Source organism: Rhinopithecus roxellana, chromosome 18 (genome assembly GCF_007565055.1).
Source record: "Rhinopithecus roxellana isolate Shanxi Qingling chromosome 18, ASM756505v1, whole genome shotgun sequence".
In the NCBI taxonomy this organism is placed as follows: domain Eukaryota; kingdom Metazoa; phylum Chordata; class Mammalia; order Primates; family Cercopithecidae; genus Rhinopithecus; species Rhinopithecus roxellana.
Genome location: NC_044566.1, coordinates 95630146 through 95654917, shown reverse-complemented (window position 1 = coordinate 95654917; position 24772 = coordinate 95630146). Strand labels below are relative to the sequence as shown.

At 36.2% G+C, this 24772-nt stretch overlaps 1 protein-coding gene across 1 annotated transcript in view; it reads left to right on the top strand.

Annotated features, from left to right (window-relative positions):
* The window catches only part of RAP2A (RAP2A, member of RAS oncogene family), a 34206-nt gene extending 9434 nt beyond the window's left edge, over positions 1-24772 (top strand). Inside the window, exon 2 of the mRNA XM_010387099.2 lies at positions 20998-24772. Within this exon, the coding sequence (XP_010385401.1) occupies positions 20998-21235 (238 nt within the window). The 3' untranslated portion in view covers positions 21236-24772. The remainder of the gene's footprint in view (positions 1-20997) is intronic.

Genomic DNA, 24772 nt, shown 5'->3' with positions numbered 1-24772 from the left:
CAGGATAACACTGATTCACCTCTCCCTGTAAGACAGTAAAACTATAAATACCTTAAAATCACTTAGTAAAGCTACCCAAGAGAAACACTGAAAAACCTTTATTTAAAACATTTAGGAGTGTTCTCATGCTTTCCTGCCCCTTAAAAATTAATAATTCAAATGTGGAAATCCTATATTATATTAATAATTCAATGCATATTAGTATTTTCTTTACTAAGTATCTTTACAGCTCTCTCTGTATATGAAATCTTAAGAGTCCTATTTTAAGAGAGAGGGTCTTCTGTTGCCCAGGCTGGAGTGCAGTGGCGCCATCATAACTTACTGTAGCCTCTGATTCCTGGACTCAAGCAACCCTTCTGCCTCAGCCACCTGAATAGCTAGGACTACAGGGCAGGCACCACCGCATCCAAGTAATTCTTTAAAAATTTTTTCTAGAGATGGGATCTTGTTATTTTGCACAGGCTGGTCTCAAACTCTTGACCTCAAGTGATCCAACTACCTCAACTGCCCAAAGCACCAGGATTCAGGCCTGAGCCACTGTCCCTGGTCCTAAATTAATTCATCTTTAGGTTTCCAATGAACATTATAAATAACTGTATGTATTATAATTCTCGAATAGAGTATTTTATTGTATATACTCATCTTCTCATCCATGAAGACAGCAAATGTTAATCTCATTAAAGCAGAGCTCCAGCACTTACTAGTTATGTAATTAGGAGCAAGTTGACATTCCTTGCATTTTAATTTCCTCATTTGTAATATGAGTATGATGTAGTAACTCATGAGATAATAAACATAAAGTATTTCTTTACATGTGAACCTAAAATATCAATAATAAAGTTTCATCAAGAATCACAGAAATAGGAATGAAACCCAGCCTTTTATCTGTATACTACTATGTGATTTCTTAGGAATTAGGCTCAATTGTCTTACTACATTGAGATGAATTATATACCTAGTATAGTATAACATTTCTGTTTTCCCCATTGCTTTCTCCTCTGTTTTAAGTGCTCTAACACTATGTTACAGAACTTACAGCATAAATCTTGAGTACTTTGTGTTTTTGCCTTCTAGAGACCTAAATATGTTGGCTATAAATGGTGGCAATAAATTTTTGTGACTCATGAGGAATTGTGATGATTTTTAGTACGCATATTTTAAATATTAAAATGTGACATAAGCAATCAGCATATAATATTAGTATTTGTTAACACTTCTCTTTTTAAAAAAGTTAATAATAATAGTAGACCTCTTTATGAATACCAAATGTTACACATGGGGTGAAGATAATTTTAACAGTCTTTATGGCTAGTTATATATAGTAACATGTTGGCATAGCTTTTTAATAAATCAAATTGAGAAAAGTTTTGTCTTTGTAGAAGTCATCACTGTCAACATCAAGTAATATCATTTAAGCCAACTCATTTGCATAGCATTGCCTTGGGCATTATACAGAATAAGAACAAGATACTATCTGTCCTTCTGGTGTGCCAAAATGTCCTATAAAAGGATATATATTTTGCAGTACTGAGTTATACAGAAATCTATTTTTAAAGACAATTTGATTTCTAAGTTTCAAAATATTGTTCCACCAAAAACATTGCTCTTATTAGGCCACCTTTTCTAAGAAATTTTATTCATTTTAACTTACGGAAATTCAGAATTTTGCCTGTAAGACTAATGACAATTACATATTTATATATAATCGCCTTTTTTGTATATGTCTTAGTCTCTTCAGGCTGTTATAACAAAATTCCTTAGACTGTGTAATTTATAAACCATAGAAATGTATTGCTGACAGTTCTAGATGCCGGGAAATCCAAAGTCAAGACACCAGCAAAATTCATATCACAGATGTTGCCTCTTGCTGCATCTTCATATGATATAAGGAGCAAAATGGCTCACTCATACCTCCTTTATAAGGGCACTAGTCCCATTCATGAGGGTGGAGACATCATGACCGAATCATTTCCTGAAGTCCCCACCTCTTCATTCTGTCACACTGTGGATTAAATTTCAACATATGACTTTTAGGGAGACAAGCATTCAGACCACAGCAGTATATTTAGTACATTTTTATCCTCCCTATCTAAAATATAATTTCCCCTTCCCTCAATGATCCACTTATACTCTACTGTTTCTTTTTCTAGTTCGTGAACCAACAGTCCCAACAAACTCTGGCAATCAGTAATGTTGATTGGTAAAATGAAGTACTGAAATCCTATTGTTAAGTAGCCACATACATACATGAAAACTAACTAGAAAATGAACTAGACTTAATTATTTTTAGTTTATTTTTTAAGAGCAAGTGACGAGAAAATAATTTCTCAATGGTTAATTCAGTTTATGCGTAAAACCAATGATATAAAACTTGTTTACAATGGTCTAGCATTAAGGAACTATAATGTTTGCATAAACCCTATGTCTGTTCTTGCTCTCAGATGGTCAACTAGTTTTGGAGTGCTATTACTTTTATTAAAGAAGGATGTAAACAGAGCATTATCTCAATAGGTGCAGCTGCTATGTGGAGCTCTGTGCAGGGAGAGTCCCCCAGCTGGGTGTGGACTCAGTCATGGGAATGCGGTGATCCACCAGCTGCATGTGTCCTGAGAGAGGCAGCCAGGATGCTGTGTGTTTACTATCCCTGCTGAACAAATCAGTACCTTAATTATGGTAGGATGCCTCCCGGAGGTATATACATTTTAAAAGGCTACTCTTGATGACAGAAAATGTTTATTCCTAAGGCCACCCTGAGCACATCATCTGGTTTTATTGAAGGAAATACTTGTACATTTATGGAGGGAACGAAATTTATTTTATTGCTTGCATCAGCATATACCTACTAAGTAATGAGTTCTGAAGCTTTTTTTTTATAGGCCACAGTGAGTGACTTCTTAACAATCCCGTATCTGTTTTCCTTTGAATAAGTAACATTGCTTCAGTCTATTCCCTTTTCTCCAAAGGTGACTGTATGTCTCTTTTATCTGGGACAGTTCAGGTCTCTGCTTGTTCTTCTCTATATTTATTTACAGTGCCCCTTTCCATCTTGAAAGTATCTCAGTGTGGGCAATACATTTCATGGTCACTATAAACTGTTACCTCAAATTCTCTTTTTTTTTTAAATCATGACAATTCATATCCCATTTGTGCATATATTTTTGAGATACCTTGTTTAAATAAACAGTATCTTTCTTTGACCTGGCCAGCATCCTTTTTTAAAGCTTTTGTTAATTTGGGTAAACAAATCCTCATGAACTGGAAATGTTGCTCAGTTTTGAAAGATGACATCTTTTTTACTAAATGCTCTTGATTAAAGATAGCTGCAGACTCTTTGAGACAACTTCCATTGAGAAGTAGGATCTGTTTCCTCTTCCTTTGAGTCTGTGCTGGCCTGTTTAGACTGCACTGATCCATAGAGTATGGTGGAAGTGATACTAAGCCCGTTTGGGGCCTAATCTCTGAGAAGACTAACAGCTTCCACCTTACTTTCTTGAAACCCTGAGCTACCACATAGGAAGTCCAGCTATGCTGCTGGAAAATTCAGAGAGAGGCCCGGAGGCTAGATAGAGAGGAGGAGGGAGCTCCCTTCCAGCCATTCCTACCAACGTGCCAGGCCTCAGGTGATGCCATCTTTGACTCTCCAGCCCAGCCCTGCTCACTGTAACTGAAGACCTCTGAGTGACCCCAGTCAATATGATGTAGAACAGAAGAACTGCCCAGCTGAGTTCTGCCCAAATTCCTGACCCACAGCATCATGCAATATAGTAAAATGGCTATTTTAAGCCCCTAAGTTTTGGGATAGTTTCATGCAGCAGTAGTTATCTGGAACAATAACACATTTTTAGATAAACATGTTATTTTAGAAATTATTTTGGTAAGAGTACTGTTGATCCTTTAGGTTTCTTTGTGAAGATCTTAAAAAAAATTTATTGAAGATGATTAAATAAATCTTAACTCTTAAAATATGGCAAATTTATGGAGCACCTACCAACTGCCCTTGCAATTGATCTGCCCGATGTCATCTGACCCCACCCACCCATGCATAACTGTACTTTGAAGATCACATTTAATTGTATTAAGAATATAGTGTATTATAGTTTAGTTTCAGCAGAAAATCCAAATGTACGTATGTGCCCTTTGCAACTGTTTATACTCATAGTCTGAACTGCCGCCTCCCCCTTCACTCTACCCACAGGGTTTATTGTTTATACAAGTAATTGATGTAAACCATCTAATTTCTGTTAATGAAGAAAGAGTCTATTATTTGGTGGTGCTCTGCTTCAATTTTGATATCTAGCACCTGACACATAGAAAATACCTAGTAAATATCTGTTGAATTTGTAAGTAAAGATTCCCTGCATTCTATATTTTGACAGTTTCCCTCCAGATCCCGGATCTCTGGAGACTCCTTATGCATCAAATCAATATAAGCATTTCACTGCCTAACACAAGGCATGATAAAGAAAAATAATAAAGCATTTTAGATAGTGTACATCCAAAAATGCATTTTTAGCCTGGTGGCCATGGACATGTTTGCACTGATTTTGTGACATTTTTGTTACTCCACACACTATGTGGACTACTTGAGAAAACTGTCAGATTTGAAGACCATCACTTCATTATCTCATTCTACTTTGTGTGTCTATAAGTGTCAAGAACTGATTCCAGCACTAGGGATACAGCTGCATATAAAACATTCATTGCCCTTGCCTTCCTCAGATCCCAGATGTAACTTCAAAGGTAGCACAGCTGGCTTCAGGCAGAAACAAGACTTCAGCTCAAGACTCGTTATACTACTCACAGTTCTTGGGGGTTTTTTTTCTTTTTTTCTTTTTTTTTTAACCCACCTTGTCTTAGGTCTTCAGAGCCATCGTTCACATCTAGTGACTTGACTTAGCAGTATTTACTGCAGGAAGATGAACAGAATAAGGAAAGCTACTTCTGTTTGGAAAAGATAGTATTAGATCTTAGAGGGAAAGGTATCTATCCTATTTTTCTCAAATCTTTTCCACAAGAATTAATGGTTTTCAGAATAGATGGTTAGTTTTGGCCATCCTTGGCCAGAGGAATGGAAGCCAGAGATAGGAGATAAAACACTAAATAACAGTTTTGGTACATTTTTACAGCTATATCACCATTATGATTCTAGAACTGCCTTACAGACGATTTGAGAGAACTTAGAAAAGGACAATTCTCATTTCTGTAGTATTTTACAGTATCCACAGTACTTACTAATTCATGTAAATGGCTTAGTGTGGTGTCTTCACACCACACTGTTAATAAAGTCATCATCATCTTCCTTAACATTACACCTAAGTATCAATTAATATTTCTGTTTCACAAACAAGGAACCTGAGGCTCAAAAAGCTCAGGATAACATATCCAAGGAGGCAGAGCTGGGACTTATTTCTAGGTCCTCTAACTCTAGATCCAGCTCGCTCTCTTGTGGTGCACTTCATCTTAATTTTTGCCAGTGACCAAATTGTGGTTGGCCTGGACTGTTAATCTAGAAATAATTTACCCAGAAAAAAACCCAAGTTTGCTCACTTGATGAGTAACAAAGAACCCCCCATGAGAATGTAGGTTTTGATCCATAGGAGTTTTATTACTTGGTGCTAGTAACTAGGACACTGGAAGGATTCTTCAAGGCAGTGCCTCCCTAAGGAAAAGCAACAGGAGGGCTTTGGGGCAATGGAGAGGGGAGAAGGGTGCAGCCTTGAATATGGAGGAGGGATCCCAGGTGCACAGATGCAGTGAGCCATCATGCCAGCACACAGGTCGCATGTTATGGTAATGAAGCTGTTGCCTCTCCCATAGTGGAGATTTTAGCATGGTAAGTTGCAGGGGTCTGTCAGCAGCTAGTTTAAGCCAACAAGGTGACTGCATTCCACACAGGCTGCAGGGCAGGAGGCTGTAAAACAGGCTGATTGCCCAAGTTGATGAAATTCCTATAAACCCTGGAAACCCTCCTTGTCTGCTTACAGAAAGGCCTTTGGCTAGTCATAGTAGATCCACTACATATTTTTATAGGATAGTTTGTTGGGGGAATGATTGAAAAAGCAATGTTTTAAGATAATTATTATGGAAGTAGCATAGGATAGAGTAGAAGGATGAGAAATTGGAGGTGAGACCAGTTAGGAGACTGTTGTAGTGTCTCAGGTATGAGTTATTTTGAAAATGAAAGGATTTTTGTAGTGGGAGTGAAAATGATGGGACAGATTTCCTCACATCCGGTAATTCCTGCTCTATCCCTGTAATCACTACTGGACTAGATCTGTTGTTGCAGCCTCTCATTACACTTGATCATGCTTAGAGACTATTGGACACTCTGTTGCTTACCATCCATTCTCCCTTGCCCCACAGTGAATTCTTATAACTATCTGTTTCTGACTTCTTTCATTTCAGTGTTGGCTTGAACCCATCAAAATGTAACTCTTCATTCTTCATTGGCTGCTGTTGAGGGCCATAACCTCTGCCAACAATGATAGTTTTCAGCTCCCTTCTTCGCTGTGCATTTGTTTTATTTGTTTTTTTCCATGTCATCTGTTACTTCTCCTGGTTCAAGTGAAAAGACCTTTTTAATAGGCATCACCAATAAATCTCATGCTAGTTGAACCATCCAGTTACAACATGCCATGAATAATGAATGTACTCCTCTTCCTCTTCTGGGTTGTTTATTGCTGGGGAGAAGAAATGCTAATTCTGTTGGCCTCATAACCTGAGTTTTCTAGAAAACTATTATAGAGATTCAGTGTTTGGGTTGTTTTTTTTTTAAAGTTTTATTTAGTGTTATGTGTACTGAGTGATTTAGAAATGAGAAATATTCTAAGATCTTATTACAACAGTAGAAAAATCTTGCAGGATAAATATTCTTCTGTTCATAATTTAAAAGTTCCTAAAAATCTTAGCTCTTCACAGCTTTGAAGCATCTTTATTTAAATCTTCTTCATTCAGAGGTAGCTTTAAAAAAGTAGTAATTGAACTTTGTGTACTGAATTTTATTCAAAACATTTTGCCAAAGATTCTGAAAATGAAGGGGTGCTGAAAAGATATATACTATAATTTAATCCAGATGTAAATTTAGGTAGCAGTTCAAATAACTTGCCTATTCCTGAATAATTGACTCAGTTTAATCTTTTCAATACAATAGTCAGGTCTGTTTTTTAATGCACAGGTTTCAGATTTCAGTTCTCACTAAAGATAAAATGGATGTTGTACGTCGGAATGCCTTTTTCCCTTTGATAGATGAAAGCTGTGTGTTCTCCATATATGTGCCTGAGCTTGAGTTTTCCTTACTGTTTAAATTATGTAAAAAGCATGCTTTGTTGACAGATTTTTAAATGATACATTTTTGATTAAAATGTACATTCTAGCAACACATTCAAGTATCAAATGCAGATCAACAACCACTTTCCTCCACCTTATTTTGGATGACTTGGATATTATGCTTAAAAAAGAATCAATTGATTTATTCAGATAGGTTTTTTGCATTTGGTTTCTAACTGATAAGGTTTGGGGCTTCTAGTTGCAAACACTTCCTCACAAATAACACATTACTGGCACTTTACAATGAAAAATCTCCATTTCTAATAAAAAAACAGATTAAAGGTAGTTTTATTATATTCCTTTTTCTTAGCATGGATTTTTGAGGTACTGTGACATTTGATATGCCTGAAGAGCATTGTGGTCAGTTGGATGCAATATATAGATCTAATAGTGAAGGAAATGTTTAGAATTATTGTTTTTATTTTCAATAACATTGTTGTATTTCAGTGTTAATATTCATTATGCTTTCAGTCTTTAGCCAGTTTTGGATATAAATTAAACAATATTGCATTGTACAGAAGTTTAAAATTGGTTAGTGATATTCTGCTAAGAAACTGACTGTGATCAGCTTAATCATGTGCCCTCCATGATGTAAACACATAGCCAACATGCATGTGCATGCAATTTGTCTTGAAGGTTATTTTACTTTTCCTGATTTAATGAAGAAATTGTTTATTACCTTACTGATTTTTTTTATTGAGGTATAAATTTTATGCAGTAAAGTGCACAAATTATAGGTATACACCTAGGATGTGTACACCATGTAACCAGATCCCAAATGAAAATGGACAGACATTTCAGGCAACAAAGCAGGCTGCCTCATGTTCCATTTCAGCCGCTTCCATACTCAGAGACCACCATAAATGAGTCATGCCTGGTAATGAACTTCTGGCTTCCATCATTCAACATCCTGTACGGGATTCATCCATGTTTTTGCATGGACCAGTAGCTAATTCTCTTTAATTGAGGTGCAGGATGCCCCTTGCATGAATATTTACCAGGATTTCATTAATTGTTCTGTCGATGGGGCACCTGGATAGTTTCTAGGTGGGGGTTATGAATGATGCTACTAAAAACATTCTAGTACATACCTTTTGGTGAATATGTGTATACTTCCTCTTGGTGTACCATTATTGGATCATAAGTACATGTATTCAGTACTAATGTATACTGCCAAGTGATTTTTCAAAGTAGTTGTAACCAGCAAGAGTAACAATTATTCCACATCCCAACCAACATTTGATCATGTCAGTCTTTTTAATTTTAGCCAATCTGATAGGATTCTAGGAATCTCATTGTGATTTTTGTCTTTGTTTTCTTGGTGTATAATGAGGTGGAGTACCTTTTCATATGCTTTATGGCCATTTGGGTATTTTCTTTGGAGAAATGCCCATTTGGGTCTTTTGTCCATTTTAAAAATCGGATTATCTTTTTTTATAACTTGTAGAAATTCTTTATACATTCTGGATACAAGTTCTTTATTAGATGTGTGTATTGCACATACCTTTCCCCAATCTTTGGCTTACCTTTTCCCTCACTTAATAGTTTCTTTGAGTGAGCATAAATTCTTAATTTTATGAAGTCAAATTTTAAAATCTTTTTATGGTTAGTTCCTTTTTGTGTTGTTTAATATATCTTTTTCTACCTCAAGATTCTGAGGATCCATTTTGCATATTTACTTCTAGAAGTATTATAACCTGACTTCAGTTCTGTGATCCATCTCTATAAGGGTGGTGTGAGATAGGGGGTCAAGGAATTTGTTTGTTTTGTTTTGCATATGGCTATTTAGTTGAGCCAACATCATTTATATAAAGGACCATTTCCCCAGTAAATTGTAGCCGTACCTTTGTCATAAATCAGGCAACTCTATCTGTGTGAGTCTGTTTCTAGGCTCTCTGTTCTCTGTTTTGCATTCCTCCCTTCTTATGCCCGAACCACAGTATTAATTTTTGTAACTTTATAATAAGTATTGATATCTGGTGTCTCATCCTCCAGCTTTGTTCTTCAGATTTGCTTTGGCTCTTCTAGATATTTTGCATTTCTATAGAATCCTTTGCATTTTCAAGAGTCACACACACACACACACACACACACACACACACACAACCAACTGAACCTTCTGGCATTTTGATTGGGATTGCATAGTCTATAAGTCAATTAGTAGAGAAATTATGTATTAATATTGCATCTTCCAGTCAGTAAATGTCATATATCTTTCATTTTATTTAGATATTTTTACATTTCTGTAAGCATTGTTTTGTAATTTTTGTTGTAAAGGTCTTTTACATCTTTAACTAGATTATTTTCAGTATTTGTTGTTATTTGGTGCTACTGTAAATGGTTTGTTTTAAATGGATTTTCTAATTGTTTTCTAATTCTAATATGTTTGAATTCTATTTGTAGATTAACCTGGTATTCACAACCCTTACTTTTTAAAACACTTTATAAGTTATGTTTATAGTTTTTGTTTGTGTCTTTTTTTTCTTTGCCTTTTTGCACTGTCTGGGAACTTAATTGTACTTAACATTTCCTTTTTTGTACTTACATATTCTTTTAATCATTTTGATTATAAAGCATAAATTATGTAATTACCTTTTTAAATTAAATGTTTATAATTACAGATTCACATGCAGTTTTATGAAATAATCAATTCCATGTACTCTTTACCCAGTTTTCTCCAGTGGGGTAACATCTTGCAAAACTAATACAATATCACAAACAGAATATTGGCCTTGATACAGAACATTTCCATGACCCCAGGATCTCTCATGTTGCCCTTATAGTCACACTTACTCCCCTCGTTCCCTCCATTCCCCTTCCCCATCCTTAGTCCCTGTCAACCATTGGTCTGTTCTCTTTTTCTATAATTGTGCCATTTCAAGAATGGTATCTAGGTGAAGTCATACAGAATGTAATCCGTTTGGACTGGCCCTTTTCACTCAGCTAAATTTCCTGGAGATTCATCCAAGGTGTTGTGTGTATCAATACGTCATTCCTTATTATTGCTAAGTAGTATATCTGATACAGATTTACTGCCATTTGTTTATCCATTCACTTGAAGAAGGACATCTTGGTTGTTACTGATTTTTACCTATAAACATTTGTGTACAGGTTTTTATGTGATCATAAGTCTACTTTGGGTTACATGCCCAGGGGTGCAATTTTTCACTCATGATAATTACATGGTTAATTTTATGCTGCCATACTTTTCTCTAAAGTAGCTAATTTTATATTCCATCAGCAATGTATCTAGCTTCTTTGCATCCTCACTAGTATTTTAGTGTTGTCACTATTTTTTATTTTAGTGACATTTTTTATTTTCATCATTATGATAAATGGCACATGATGACGTACATCTTTTTAAGTGCTTATTTGCCATCTACATCCTCTTCAGTGAAATGTCTATTCATGGCTTTTGCCCATTTTCTTTTTTTTTTTTTTTTTGAGACGGAGTCTCGCTCTGTCGCCCAGGCTGGAGTGCAGTGGCGCGATCTCGGCTCACTGCAAGCTCCGCCTCCCGGGTTTACGCCATTCTCCTGCCTCAGCCTCCCGAGTAGCTGGGACTACAGGCGCCCGCCATCTCGCCCGGCTAGTTTTTTTTTTTTTTTTTTTTTGTATTTTTTAGTAGAGACGGGGTTTCACCGTGTAGACCAGGATGGTCTCGATCTCCTGACCTCGTGATCCACCCATCTCGGCCTCCCAAAGTGCTGGGATTACAGGCTTGAGCCACCGCGCCCGGCCTTTTGCCCATTTTCTAATTGGATAGTTTGTTTTTACTGTTGAGTTTTGAGACATCTTTATATTTTCTAGATATTAGTCTTGTCAGATAGATGGTTTGAAAAGTTTCTCCAAGTCTATAGTTTGTCCTTTTATCCTCTCAGGTCTTTCACAGAGCAAAAATTTTAATTTTGATGAAATCTAATTTGGTTAGTGTTTACATGATATATCTTTTTCTATCCTTTTACTTTTAACTTATCTATTATATTTAAAGTGGATTTCTTCTTGATAGCATGGATATAGGTCTTTTTAAAAAAGATTCAGTCTGAAAGTCTTTTTATTCATGTGTTTAAACCTACATTTAATGTAATTGCTAATATACTTCAATTAGGCCCACCATTTTACTGCTTGTTTTCTATTTTTTTCACCTGCTTATTTTTTTCTTCTTCTCCCTCTTCTGCCTTCTTTCTGATTATGTGTATTTTTTGTATTCTATTTTATCTGTTGTCTTTTATATTTTTTAAATGGTTGTTGTAGGTATTACAATATAAATACCTAACCTTTCACAGTCTACTTCAAATTTGTATTGTACCACTTAGAGTAAAATGTAAAGAGCTTACAACCATGCAGGTCTCTGCTTTTCAGAGTTTTTGTATGTTTTACATCCACCTATATCAAAATCCCCAAAAAGGACTATAATTTTTTGTACATTTGTACATATTGTAAAGAACTTGAGGAAAAAATAATCTTATATTTACATAGTATTTACTATTTCTGTTTTTCTTTCCTCATTTTTAAAATTGCAGGATTGCTTTGATACTATTTTCCTTCAGCCCGAGGAATTTTCTTCAGTATTTCTTTTACAACAAATTTGCTAGTGATAAATTTTCTTAGCTTTCCTTCACTTGAAAATATTATTTTCCCTTAGTTCTGAAGGATATTTTTGCCGATACAGTATTCTGTGTTGACAGGGTTTTTTGTTTTTTCATTTAGTAAAGATTGTTCTACTGTCTTCTGGCATCTGTGGTTTCTGATGAGAAATTTTCAGTCATTTTGTTTGTTCTCCTATATGTAATGCATTTGTTTTCTTTGACTGCTTTCAAGATTTTATCTTTATCTCTAGTTTTAAATGATTTGATTATATTGTGCCTTGACATAATAGCTCTGCTCATTGATTTTTTCAATCTTCTTTCTCTCCCTTCTTCAAATTTGACCATTTTTGTTTATCTGTTTTTAAGTTTACTGAATCTTCTGTCATGTATCTTCTCATCCAGTGAATGTTTTATCTCAGATATTATAATTTTCAGTTTTATGTGGTTCTTTTTTATTATACTTTATGGGAGCATTTTATTTTTCTCTTTATTTCTAGAGTGCTTACCTCATAGAGCATGGTTATAATTGCTTCTTTAAAGTCTGATAATTTCAGCATCTAGGTCATATGACATCTATTGATAGTTTTTACCCTTGAGAATTAGTTTTCCTGTTTCTTTGCATGTTTGGTAGTTTTAGATTGTGTTGGGCATTTTTAGTATTATGTTGTTTAGTCTCTGGGTCCTATTATAATCCTCGGGAGAATGTAGCTTGCTTCTTTCCTTTTAGCTGATAACCAACCCACTGAGGTTCAAACTGCAAACTTTCTCCTTGTTTGGAAGATGATTCCGATGTCAGTTCAATTTTCAAAGCCTTTACTATGCTGTCTTGTGTGTATGCAACCACTCACTAGCTAGTCTGAGACATAGGTAGTGGTTTAAATTGTAGTTTGGTTCTTTAACCTTTGTTATACTGCTTTGAGTCTTCCCACTCATACACAGCTCATATTAGCTTATGTTGAATCATACACAAAATTAGGGAATCTTTTTCTCTAGCTTTCTCCTCTTTGGAGGGATCTCTGGGATTCCTCCTGTTCTCTTTAGATCACAAGAGCCCATTTTTGGTCTGGCCAGAAACATGGTGTTTCAAAGTTTTAGCTTTCTGCACCGCCACACAGTTCTTGCAATTGAGGTCATCTTTCTGGTAAAATGGGAGGAGAAAAAGAGAAGGAAGTATACTGGGGATTTCTCCCACCCTCATCAGGACTGAGGGCCCATTTCCCAGTTCTCTAGTCAGAAAGACAGATTTCTAATGAAGTTTTAGCTACTGGCACTGCCTACTGCCCCAGCTCTGCTATTACTCACTCTAGATGAGCTGTGAAATAAGAAGGAAAAAAAATGAGGATTTTCAGCCCATACACATACTCAAGCTCAAAGGGCCCTTTACCCTGATCTTCTGGTTAAAGACAATCTCCCAGAGTTCTAGTTCTCTGTGTGCACCACTGAGTGCCCACCCTCAGCTCAAGGCCACAAGAAAAAAGACGGGAAAACCAGGAAACTCACCTGCATGTAGGTCTCTTTCTTCTTCAGGTGTTGGTTCCCTTCCCCAAACTGCTTTTTTCTCTTTACTTTTTAGAGTTCTTTGGTAATTGTTTTTTGTATTTTGTCCTGAGTTTTTATTTGTAATCAGCAGGAGATAAACACTTTAATGGGCTTATGCTATCCTCGCCACAATAGAAATTCTCAAGTGGTTTTTAAATAAAACATTTAAAATGACTGTGAGTTGCATTTCCATCATCAGTTAGTCTATCACAATCAAAGCATTAGGAATCTGTTCTGATATAATATCAACACTCAGTTTCTATGAAAACAGATTATTTTATTGGTTGAGGTATTCCTAATAGCTTTGAATATCTTCTTGGTATCATTACTCTCCTTACTTTTTACATTACATTTACACATTTCTCTCTGTTCATCTTCAGTATGCATTCTGAAACCAACAGGACATCAGAGCAAAGGACTGTGGTTTTCTTTCATTATTCGAGCTAAATTACCAGAAATGCCCTTTTAAGATGAAGTATTTAGTCACTTCAAAACAAGTCAGGTTGGAGGAAGAGGGCAGGTTTACTTAGCTCATGTTTTTCATCCTTACAAGCAGTATTGATGTTTCATGCTAGCAAGCTGTGGTAGAAGCCTTCAAGTCCTAACCAAAAACAATTCTCTTTCTTCAGAACTCCCATAGGACTTCATTAAAAGATTATAAATATAAATCCCAAGGATAGGGAAAAAGGCATTCTTAAGCACTGTTGGTTTTAGTATAAATTTCTAGATGTTCACTGAAATTTTGTGTGTGTCTATGTTTACAGGGCAATTTGATGAACTAACCTAGGAATACGATTTTTCTGGCTCAAAAGGTATGCAAAAGATTATAGGTATAAACACATATTGAGATATATATGTGTGTGTGTGTGTGTGTATAATGTATACCCTTTGAGGCAGAAATCACACTTCTAGGTGTAGTTGATCAGATTGCTGTTTATTTTAGCCAAAAATAGGGGTGGGGGCATTCATATACATTAATGGAGTACAGATAAATTATGGTACAGTTATAGATTCTATAAAATGGAATACTACCTAGCCATCAATATGATACATATTATTTATTAAAATGGAAAGCTTTGTAATAGTGGAAATTGAAGTTACCAAATGTAATTGGTATAATCTCCTTTTATAAAAGCTATAGCTATACTTATATTGATATATATATATATATAGGAAAATAATTTGGAAGGATAGACATCAAAATAGTTACAGTGATCATTCTCACAGAGCCGAGATTAAGAATTTAAAAAATGTTTTTTTGTTTCCTATTAAGTATTGCTGGGTATTTTTTTTAAATCATGACTTACTTAATTTGAGCAAGAGTAGGAGGGACCTATATTCACGTTGGGGAAGAGATTTCTACATTCTAAAGGGTAAAAGAACTAGAATCTGTGAGAAGAAGGGGCAGGGTGTTACAGATCACAGTTCCTTATATACAGGTAAACTTTTAAACTCTGACTTTTTAACACTAACTTTTAACAGACCTGACAGTACAAAATGGGTTGCCTGTAGGTATGAGTTCCATGTCACTAAAAATGTTCAGACATAAGCTCCAAAGCCATTTGGTAAGTTTATCATGGAAGTAATTGAAGCATCAGTTTTTTTGACGGTTTGCCTTGGGACTCTCTTGGTAGATCATTTTAACATTGGGTGAAAAGTTGAATGAGGGGACTTAGAAAAGCCTTTCTGATTCTCATTTCTAAATTCAACGAGAATTATATTTCTACCTGCTTATCACTAAGAAGATAACAGCATGTTAAAATTCCTTTTGATATGCTGCGGTGCAGCATATCCTTTTGATATGCTGCGGTGCAGCCCCCTCAGAAGTAAAGTACAGGAACTGACAGTAGTGGTATCTGTCTACAGTTTATCATTGGTGAATAAGTTAGGGAAGAAGGAATTGAGTCTGGACTTGCCACATATGGAACCATGAACTATAAACATAGAATATTATTTGGGGTCATAAAGTAGTAAATTAGGCCGGTGATTCCTAAACCCTGCTCAACTTCAGAATCAATCTTCAGAGCTTATAGATACAGACATATTACATATTTTAATAGACTCTTGGGTCCTGATCCCATAGATTTAGATTAACTAGCTCTGGAATAGGGCCTAGAAATCACTACCTTTAAAAAAATTCTCAAGTTGTTTTGATGGTCAGCCAAGTTCAGACATGACCAGAATAAAATATATATACATAGACATGCACACATATCAGGACAGTTACAAGAAAGGAGAAAGCAAAATAAAGTATTTTGATAAACATATCAAATGCTTTTGAGTTATTGATATTTTAAAAAACTGTCTCGGTGAGAAGCCCATTAACATTCTACAGCTAAGTGATACTACAGCCAGTATTTCTGATGTTTCATTGAATCCATTAAGCAGAGCTGCTTAAAAGAACTAGTTTTATGTATTTATACATTTATAATCATGTTCATGAATATAGCCAACAATATGGAAATTCTTGTCAATAAAAAAGTGTTTGTCCACAGACTCTACACAGAAATAGAATTATTAGACCTGCATCAGTCACTGACCTGGTCATGCCCTTAAAGGAAATTTCAAGGAAGACAGGCTGAAGTTGGTGAGATATCTGCTGATGTTTAAGATGTAGGCAAGGTGGCATCTTACTCATGATCAGGTTAACAATAACACATACATTGAACAGTTTTAGAATTTTGCATCTTTAGCTTTATGTCCAAATGATGTGTTTAGAAAAGAGGGAAAATGAAGGCAACCCGCAAAACTGATAATGAAAATAGAATATGAAAGTAACAGTCATCACGCACTAACAAAGCGCCTCATCTTCCTAAATAACAGTCAGCCCTCTGAGTTAGTCTGTCATAAGTGCCAGATTTGTCTTCTGAGGCCACTTTTGGCACCCGAATTCCTGAGGTCTAGCCTCAAATGAACGTTTCCTCCACTGCCGAGTCCTGCAGGAGGCGGTAAGGATGGATCCCACAGCTGGTTGCTGCACCGACAGGCACGCTCTCACAGGCTCAGGCATTGTCTAGGGCATGTCATCCTTAGAATGCTTCCCCTAGAACCTGCGCGGTAGGGAGCAGACTCCCAGAGACCCTTCCCATCTTAGACCCTTCCCATCTTTGTTCACAGCCACTTTCCCAACAAGGCCTGTGATCATCTTATTTAAAATTGCGGTACCTGTGCTCCCCACCCACCACCCAATCCACATCATCTTTTTTTCCATTGCACTTAACACTTTTATCGTAAACCTGGAATTGACTTATGTTTATTGTTGATGTCTGTGCCCTCTGCTAGACTGTAAGCACTGTGAAATTACAGAGATTTATTTGCTTTGTCCATTGATATAAGTGTCTAGAATAGTGGCTAGCACTTAGCATATAAATATGTGTTGAGTGGATGGATAAGTACATGATGTATTGATTGCTCATTACTAGCTATTTATGCCACATCAGACAGTGTTCAGTATAGCCTTCAGTATTCACGTAGTTAAAACCATCCCAGATATTTGTGTTTGAACAACATTGTCTGTGAAATGGAACTGCCTAGGTCGTGAGTGCATTTTGGAGGTCTGCTGTTGAGTCAGAGCATGCTGGCAGTAGCGGCTCCACTTGTAGAAGTGAAACCTCCTGCTTGTGTTTTGGCCCCATGAGATCTCATGAGATTTCCCCCAACATTTTTGGCTTTACTCCCGACATGCACTTTCATATCTCTTAAAGATCAGCCCATTGGACGTTATTCTTAGAACAGTGCTTAGCACTCAGCAATTAGCCCAGTCAGTGGTACGTGTTGATGGTGGGTGTGACCCACCACGTCTGTTGTGATTTTTAACCTCGGAGCATCTTAGGAATTAATCCAGTCCAGCTCATTTTATACTTCAAGAAATGCAGGAAACCAAGATTAGGTTAATCTTCTAAATTCACAGTACTAGCTAGAGGCAGTTCTGGGACAGGAGTCCTAGTCTGTTTGGTTTTTTTTTTTTAAACCCACCATATTGCTAAAACAGATAGCAACACCAGCTTCCTCGTGCAGTGCAGTCATCTACTGTCAACACAGGGCTTGGCTTCTTTCCCTTCAACTTCTCACCCGTCTTTCTTAAGGAGGATCCAGATTTCTCCAAATGTTACCTTCATATGGGACCCTATTCTGTCACCCCAACCCAAAGCCTTCTTAGAATGCCTTCCCCACGGGGGCATTTTCTCTCGAGTGCCCGCTGTTTGGGAATGCTTGCTTTTCTGCTTTCCTAGGCACCCCCACCCCATCACCATGATGTTCAGCACAGGGACTGGTTAGTGTGTGGTGGCTGCTTTGTTTTAACTCCCATCTGTTTTTTGCCTGTCTCTTCCCCCAGCTCCACCTTCAACTCGGTTTGCCCTCAGGAGCTCTTTACCTCCTTTGATCGGTTTCTCTGGCTCCTTCTTCACCCTTCATGGCTTCTCAAGGCCACATCAGTAGAGTTGGGAAGGGAAAGAAGCAACCACCCTCCTTTTATCTAGTACTTGATTTTTTTTCAGCATTATCTCATTTGACCTTTACAGCAACCCTGTGTTAAGTGGGAACAGATATTCTTACTCTCTTTTTACTAACAAAGAAATGAAATACAGATATGTAAAGGAAATGATCTCATTGGCAGAACTGGAAGCAGAGCCTCCAAATCTGAGTGTAGAATCTTTTCTTCTGTCCCAAATTTTAACAGAAAGAGAGACAAAATTTATCACTGTCTGGTATTCTGAAATGTACATAATTTTTTTTCTGAACATCTTATTCAGTTTAAAAATCTTCTGAGGATATTAATGTGGATTTCTCTAGTGTCTTTAGTAACTTGATTTTAGAAAAGACCGCTGACAATTAAGTTAGTGATATAATAAACAGGTTCTCTGATACTGACTGCATTTTTATCTACATTTACCAGTTATTAAATGCTGTTATATGTGGAATTGTGTTTGCAATATTTTATTTACTGTTTTGAGAATCAGGCTGATGGTAAGATTTATTCAAATTCTTGATTTTAATAGTGTATCAATATAACTTAATAATTTGATGTCTTTGCAAGTTTTGAAAATCTACATATTCTAGTAGATCCTCCACTTAACTAAAAGTGTAAGAAATATTTCACATATAAAACATGATATAGGCTTACAGTGGCTCACGCCTGTAATCCCAGTACTTTGGGAGGCTGAGACGGGCAGATCACGAGGTCAGGAGATCGAGACCATCCTGGCTAACACGGTAAAACCCCGTCTCTACTAAATATACAAAAAATTAGCCGCGCGTGGTGGCGGGCGCCTGTAGTCCTAGCTACTCGGGAGGCTGAGGCAGGAGAATGGCCGTGAACCTGGAAGGCAGAGTTTGCAGTGAGCAAAGATCACGCCACTGCAGTCCAGTATGGGTGACAGAGTAAGACTCCGTCTCAAAAAAAATATATATATAGTATTGTATTTAAACTTAAATATATTCTTTAAAATATTAACATTTATCTCAGCTAATAGAAAGTGATGTCTTACCACTTTTTATTATTCGTAGACAGACCGAAATTTGTTTCAACTTAAATTCAACCAATAAGTTTTACTTAATTTTATTAATGTTTTTGAGTGACTTCACTGCCAAGCAGAGCATTTTAAAGCACACTGTGATGTATATACTCTCATAAGAAAAATGAAATGTAATTACATTTTGCAAGTAACACAAATTGGAAACTGACATTGTCCTGACATGGCTGGCAGTGTCTGCTCCCTGCCAAGCTTCTCTGTATAGCCTATCAAGAGAGTTTATATGCAAAGTAGCAAATATATGGTGCTCTGTAATGCAGCTTTATTCTCACTGCCACTTGCCCTCCCATAGGCCATGGGATGCACAAATTGTATGTAAGAGTCCTAGAAGATGTTAAAAAAACCCTTTTGTCTTATGTTCAGAGCTGTCAGCATGATCTAAGGCCCGAAATCATAAGATACAGTAGTGTACAGTAAGTTTATATAAAGTCTTTTGATATAAATTGAAGTTGTCCAAATTCATTTCCCACAAAATGATAATATCCAACTTCTAGGTTTGCCTTTGATGTTGCTACTTCCAGTCATTTTTAAGTTGTTTTCATGTTTCACATTGCCAAATGGCCACTACCTGGAGTGTGCCCTCTTGTTGAGACCATTCTTAGTTTGATATAGTGGCAAAGAAGAAAGTGAGACTGCTAGGAATTTGGTTTGCTTTACAAGGTAGGGTGAGTGGAGAGAACCCTCTTGACAGGATGATGAGATTTGTGGAAGTATAGCAAACAGTAACCACCTGTCTATTATCCAGTTTCCTGAATGATAAAAATTGTCTGTGCATCCTGCCTCAAAGGTTTGACCACGGGGTGGGTTTTCTCTTCTGATAGATTAACAGTGTCCAGTCACATTTGTTATCATTTATGTGTGATCTTGCTGTTTACCTCTTTTAAATCAGAAATACATTCTGCTTAGGGGAAGACACACACACACACACACACACGCATACACACTGATTTATACTAAAATCACAAAAACCTTTTAAAATGTCTTGTGAAAATATTTTAGCTACCTTTCTTAGAACAAACAAACAAGAATAGTAAATAAATGTGTAGGCCAGCACCAGCATTGACATCTGTTGTGACCTGTGCTACATGGAGTAACCACTGTAGAGACAATCATCTTAGGCACCAAAATGACTTAGGAGCTTTTTTCTTTGTTCTTTCTTATCACTTACTATTTTTATTAGTTTAGCTCTTTCCAAACATGTTTACTCAGAGATACCTATTTTAGTTAGGAAGAAAAAGAGAAATAACACCAATTAAAGCTAATTGAGGCTCAATTCTTGTCAGTCTTAAAAGAATCCTAATTGTTTCTCTTTGAACTGACTAATCCATAAAAGTTTTCTGAAGGGATGGGGTGTGGTTGTATTTGATGGCTTCCATTTGGATGATTTCTACTAGCTTTTTTCTTATCTGAGCCCTATTAGAACGAACATGATCATTTTTTCAGGCTGGAGTGCAGTGGCATGATATCAGCTCACTGCAACCTCTGCCTGCCTGGTTCAAGTGATTCTTCTGTCTCAGCCTCCCGAGCAGCTGGAACTACAGGCACCTGCCACCATACCCAGCTAATTTTTATATGAACATGATCAATTTTATACACATAGAACATAGTGAAATGCTGATAATTATAAGTTGTTTGCTCACTGGAGTTATTTATTATGTGATCAACTGTGAAATTTTGTGCAACCCTCCCTCAGAATGGAAAAAAAATTAAGAGGATTTAGTCTGAGTTTCTGAGAATAATTTTCCAAGTATATCTGGAAAGATAAATTGATTTTAAAGGATGTATAATTGATTGATTAAAACATCATTTCATAAAACTCATTTTATGATCCACTGTGAGAGCAGCTTCAAATGCCCTCAGATAAATATCAAGCCAAGTGGTACAAATGATTTTCATGCAACTGAAGATACCATTTATGCTGGAATAGCCCCCCAAAACAAAAATCCACGTGATTTTTAACTTTGTGCTAACTATTACAATGTCTGTGTGTTTTGTGTATTCTCTCATAGGTATGAGAAAGTGCCAGTCATCTTGGTTGGGAACAAAGTGGACCTGGAAAGTGAGAGAGAAGTATCGTCCAATGAAGGCAGAGCACTTGCTGAAGAGTGGGGCTGCCCCTTTATGGAAACTTCCGCTAAGAGTAAAACAATGGTGGACGAACTCTTTGCAGAAATTGTGAGGCAGATGAACTATGCTGCTCAGCCTGACAAAGATGACCCATGCTGTTCTGCATGTAACATACAATAGCATCCAAATATGGCTGTCCTGGATGGGATTTGCCCAATGTTGTAGGTGATAGAAAACTCGCCTACTCCACTGCAGAACTTGCAGGATGCGTGGTGTTAATCTACAGAGAACTGCAGCCCTTACTCAGAATTGAGCAGTGGTTGTCAGTTGATATCTCTGAGTAACATTTGGGTTCAGTAACTACAGTTTTCACCATTTGTCCTCAGTCTCCTTTATGCATCTGCAACTTTAAGGCATAGTCCATCGATCTACAGGGTGATCTCATTTGAAAGCTATGATGGCATTGTCGCTGAGTTGACAGAAGCAACTATTGTATAAATTAAAAATAACCATAAGGGAGAAACCAGAAGAATTCCTATGACCACTTACAATTAAAATATTTTGTCTTCTTTAAAAAAATAAGTAAAGGAGAAATATTTTCCTATAAGAGTACTGAATTTCAGGAATTGGGATAGAGCTTCTAACCAATGTATTTCGTCAAGTAAGATAGTAACAGCTGACCTGCCAACAGCATTACAGGGAGAGATTCTTTATTCACCTAACACATTTCTGTTTTTCAAAATTGATGCTTAGTTGTAGCTGTTATTCTAATTTGTGACATGGAACTAACTCATGCTTCAATCCTTGATAGAGCAAAAGTCAGAACAGGTTATGTAAAAATACAGTCTGGCTTTAGAATTTGTTAAATCACCTGCTTTGCCACAGAAAATGGAGGCTTTCACAAGGGTTTGATCAGAATTAAAACCCCGACCCTGCCCTCTGTTAACTGAGCAGGGGTGGTCTTTGTAACTTTACTGAACAAGAGGGAAGCAACTGTGATGGGAAGAGATTACCTAGCCTTACTAACAAGAAGCATTCTAATAGATAAACTAGTACCATCATGTAAGGAAAATGAAGCCATGTTGCATCCACATGTTCCCGTTTGCAGAAACCTCACAGGACAGTACGAATATCTGGCATTTTTAAGTTCATTAAAGCAGCAAATTCCTTCTCGCCTTTAAGGGCTATGGTTGTAGTGTGACCTGTGGCTAACCTGCTTTCAAAATCAAGTTTGCTGTAGCAGAGCTTTATTGCAGGCATTTTAAAAATTGAATAACCACGTGAAATAATTTGGGCTTAAAAGTGAACATAAATTATAGAGTGGAAGGTAAGGGACAAAAGCCTTTTATCTTTAATTTTCCTGGAGAATTATATAAAGGTTTTCTTAGAACAATTTTGCCCTGATTACTGAAGTGTCAAATAAAGCTGGAGTGAATATTTTGTTTTGAAAAGGTGCTCAAGCTCTGACATTTTTGGTTTTCATAGCCGTGAAGTATTTATCATTTGCATGACTAATGGCACAGGAAAAACCTATTCATAAGTTTTACAATCAAGTATAGAGGAGTCTTCAGCTAACTTCAGTTACAAATGCTGAAAAGCTTATCTTGAGCTGGGCCTTGGGAGAAGAATTTGGCCTTCAGAACTGCAATATCACTGAGCCTGCGATATATACACCACCCCACATTTTGTTGGTTTCACAGTCTTGTGCAAGTAACCTCTGGTCTTACGTGTGTCACTGAGAGAAGAATGTGTGTTTGTGTGTGCATGTGTGTTTATTGTTCTGAAGAATTTGGCACAAGTCAGAGACAATTTGCCTATACTAAGAATCTGTACTGCAGAATATAGTGTATCAAAAACTTTTTTCTTTTAAAGTGTCTTTTATACTTTTATGAAATCATTGGTAGCCCCCCAAGTGTTTAATAACTGGCATTAAGCTTAGAGGATGGAAAAAAAAAAGGTTGATAGTATTTTTCATAATGAAAAAACCGAAGAGATAGGTGAATGAAACCAGGCCATAGTTGTCAAAAATCGTTGAATTTTGAATGTTTACATTCTTCAGTATAATTTTTTATAATCCTCAGTTATGAAGCACCTTGTTTATAGGACAAAAAATTTTAACCAATTTTATTGAAACGAATTTCACTGCATAAAAGTTGGTTTGATTCAAACATGTAGAGAACTTGGAGATTCAAGATACATGATTTCTCTACTGAAATAAAAATATTTGTTAGTAAATTGGTTGAGTTTTGATTCCTCTAACTTCACAGAATGATTCTTTTGAATTCTATAACTAATAGCAATGTTTGACAAGTAAGATTGCAAAATAGAAATATATATAAAGATCCCGCAGTTTGACATTATGACTTGCTATGCAGATGTGAAAATAGGTTAAATAATACGGAAGATATGGCAGAATGTAAAGTGGAAAAAATGATCTAAAATTTTGAATTGTATTAATAGTTAAAAACATTTGTGTCAGATGACAAGGTGGGCTTTTACTGTCAAGACATGAATAATAACTGATCTGGCTGCCTGATCAGTGTTTCCACGCAGCCCTGCATATTTAGTGACCAAGGCATCAAGGACATCCCGAAACTGGAAATTCCTGACCATCTGATGTGAATATAACTCAGTTGGCAAATGAATGTGTTTGCTGAGATATTACAGTAATAAAATGCTTAAGAACAAGAAGATTACATTTGTTGGCCTATGAAACCTTAGTGGCTACAGAAGGAAGCTGACCTTGTGTCACTATTTATTTTATGCCCTGATCAGACTAGCAACTTAGATAAGTGAAAGTTTTTCTCACATGCCTTAAAAATATTATGGTTTGATCCAAAGACCCACTTTTTCTTTAGCTCTTGTGATAAGATTTTCCTTTTTTTACTTTTATACAAAGGCAGCATCTTTGAATTTTTTTTTCTTTTGATGTTGCAACTTTTGGTTTCTTTTAAACTGTGATAGTGATGGTAACTGATGCCTTTCATTTTGTTCAACTTACACAAAACAAGCCAGCATCTGATCAAAAGTATTACATCAAATCTTTTCTTAAACTGTCGAAAGGTGCTTTGATGATTTTCTCCTTTGGTTTGTAGAATTAGGACTGAACTTTTGACTCGAATTGCTACAGTTGCCATCACTTTTCTGTGGTAATACTACTGATACTTGCTTTTCTATATAAAGAAATGTTGCCTAAGACTATCTGGTATTTGTTTTCAAGGGGTTTCCAGTATGAATGTTAATGTTCTCAGTGTATGTATGAATATGAAAGTGCTTTGTTTTGTTTGTTGCTGTTTTTTGCTTCTGTGTTTTTTTAATTTTTTGTTCTTATCAGTAGTCTTGTGTTAGCACTGGGTAAGCTTTAATTGTCCCTTAGCCAATCAAACATTAAGGACTATGGGGTTTTTTTTTTATTTAACATGTCATTGTGCATCTATTAAATCTTGATCAGGGTTTCAGGAATGACTGCAGTGGGTTTTGGAAACAGACTTATCATTATTGATTTGAGGTTTCCCAGAGATATAGTTCACAGTTAAGTGTTGCGCTCTAATACAACTGACCATTTAAAATTGAACAACAGTTTATTGTTTTGTAACAATGTCAGTTGTTAATCCTTGACATTTCAATTAAAACATGAATTGTAGTTATAACTCAATGCAAATTCAACAGTTGTATTTGGAGTTAAATTATTTTAACAAATAAATTTATTTAATGAAA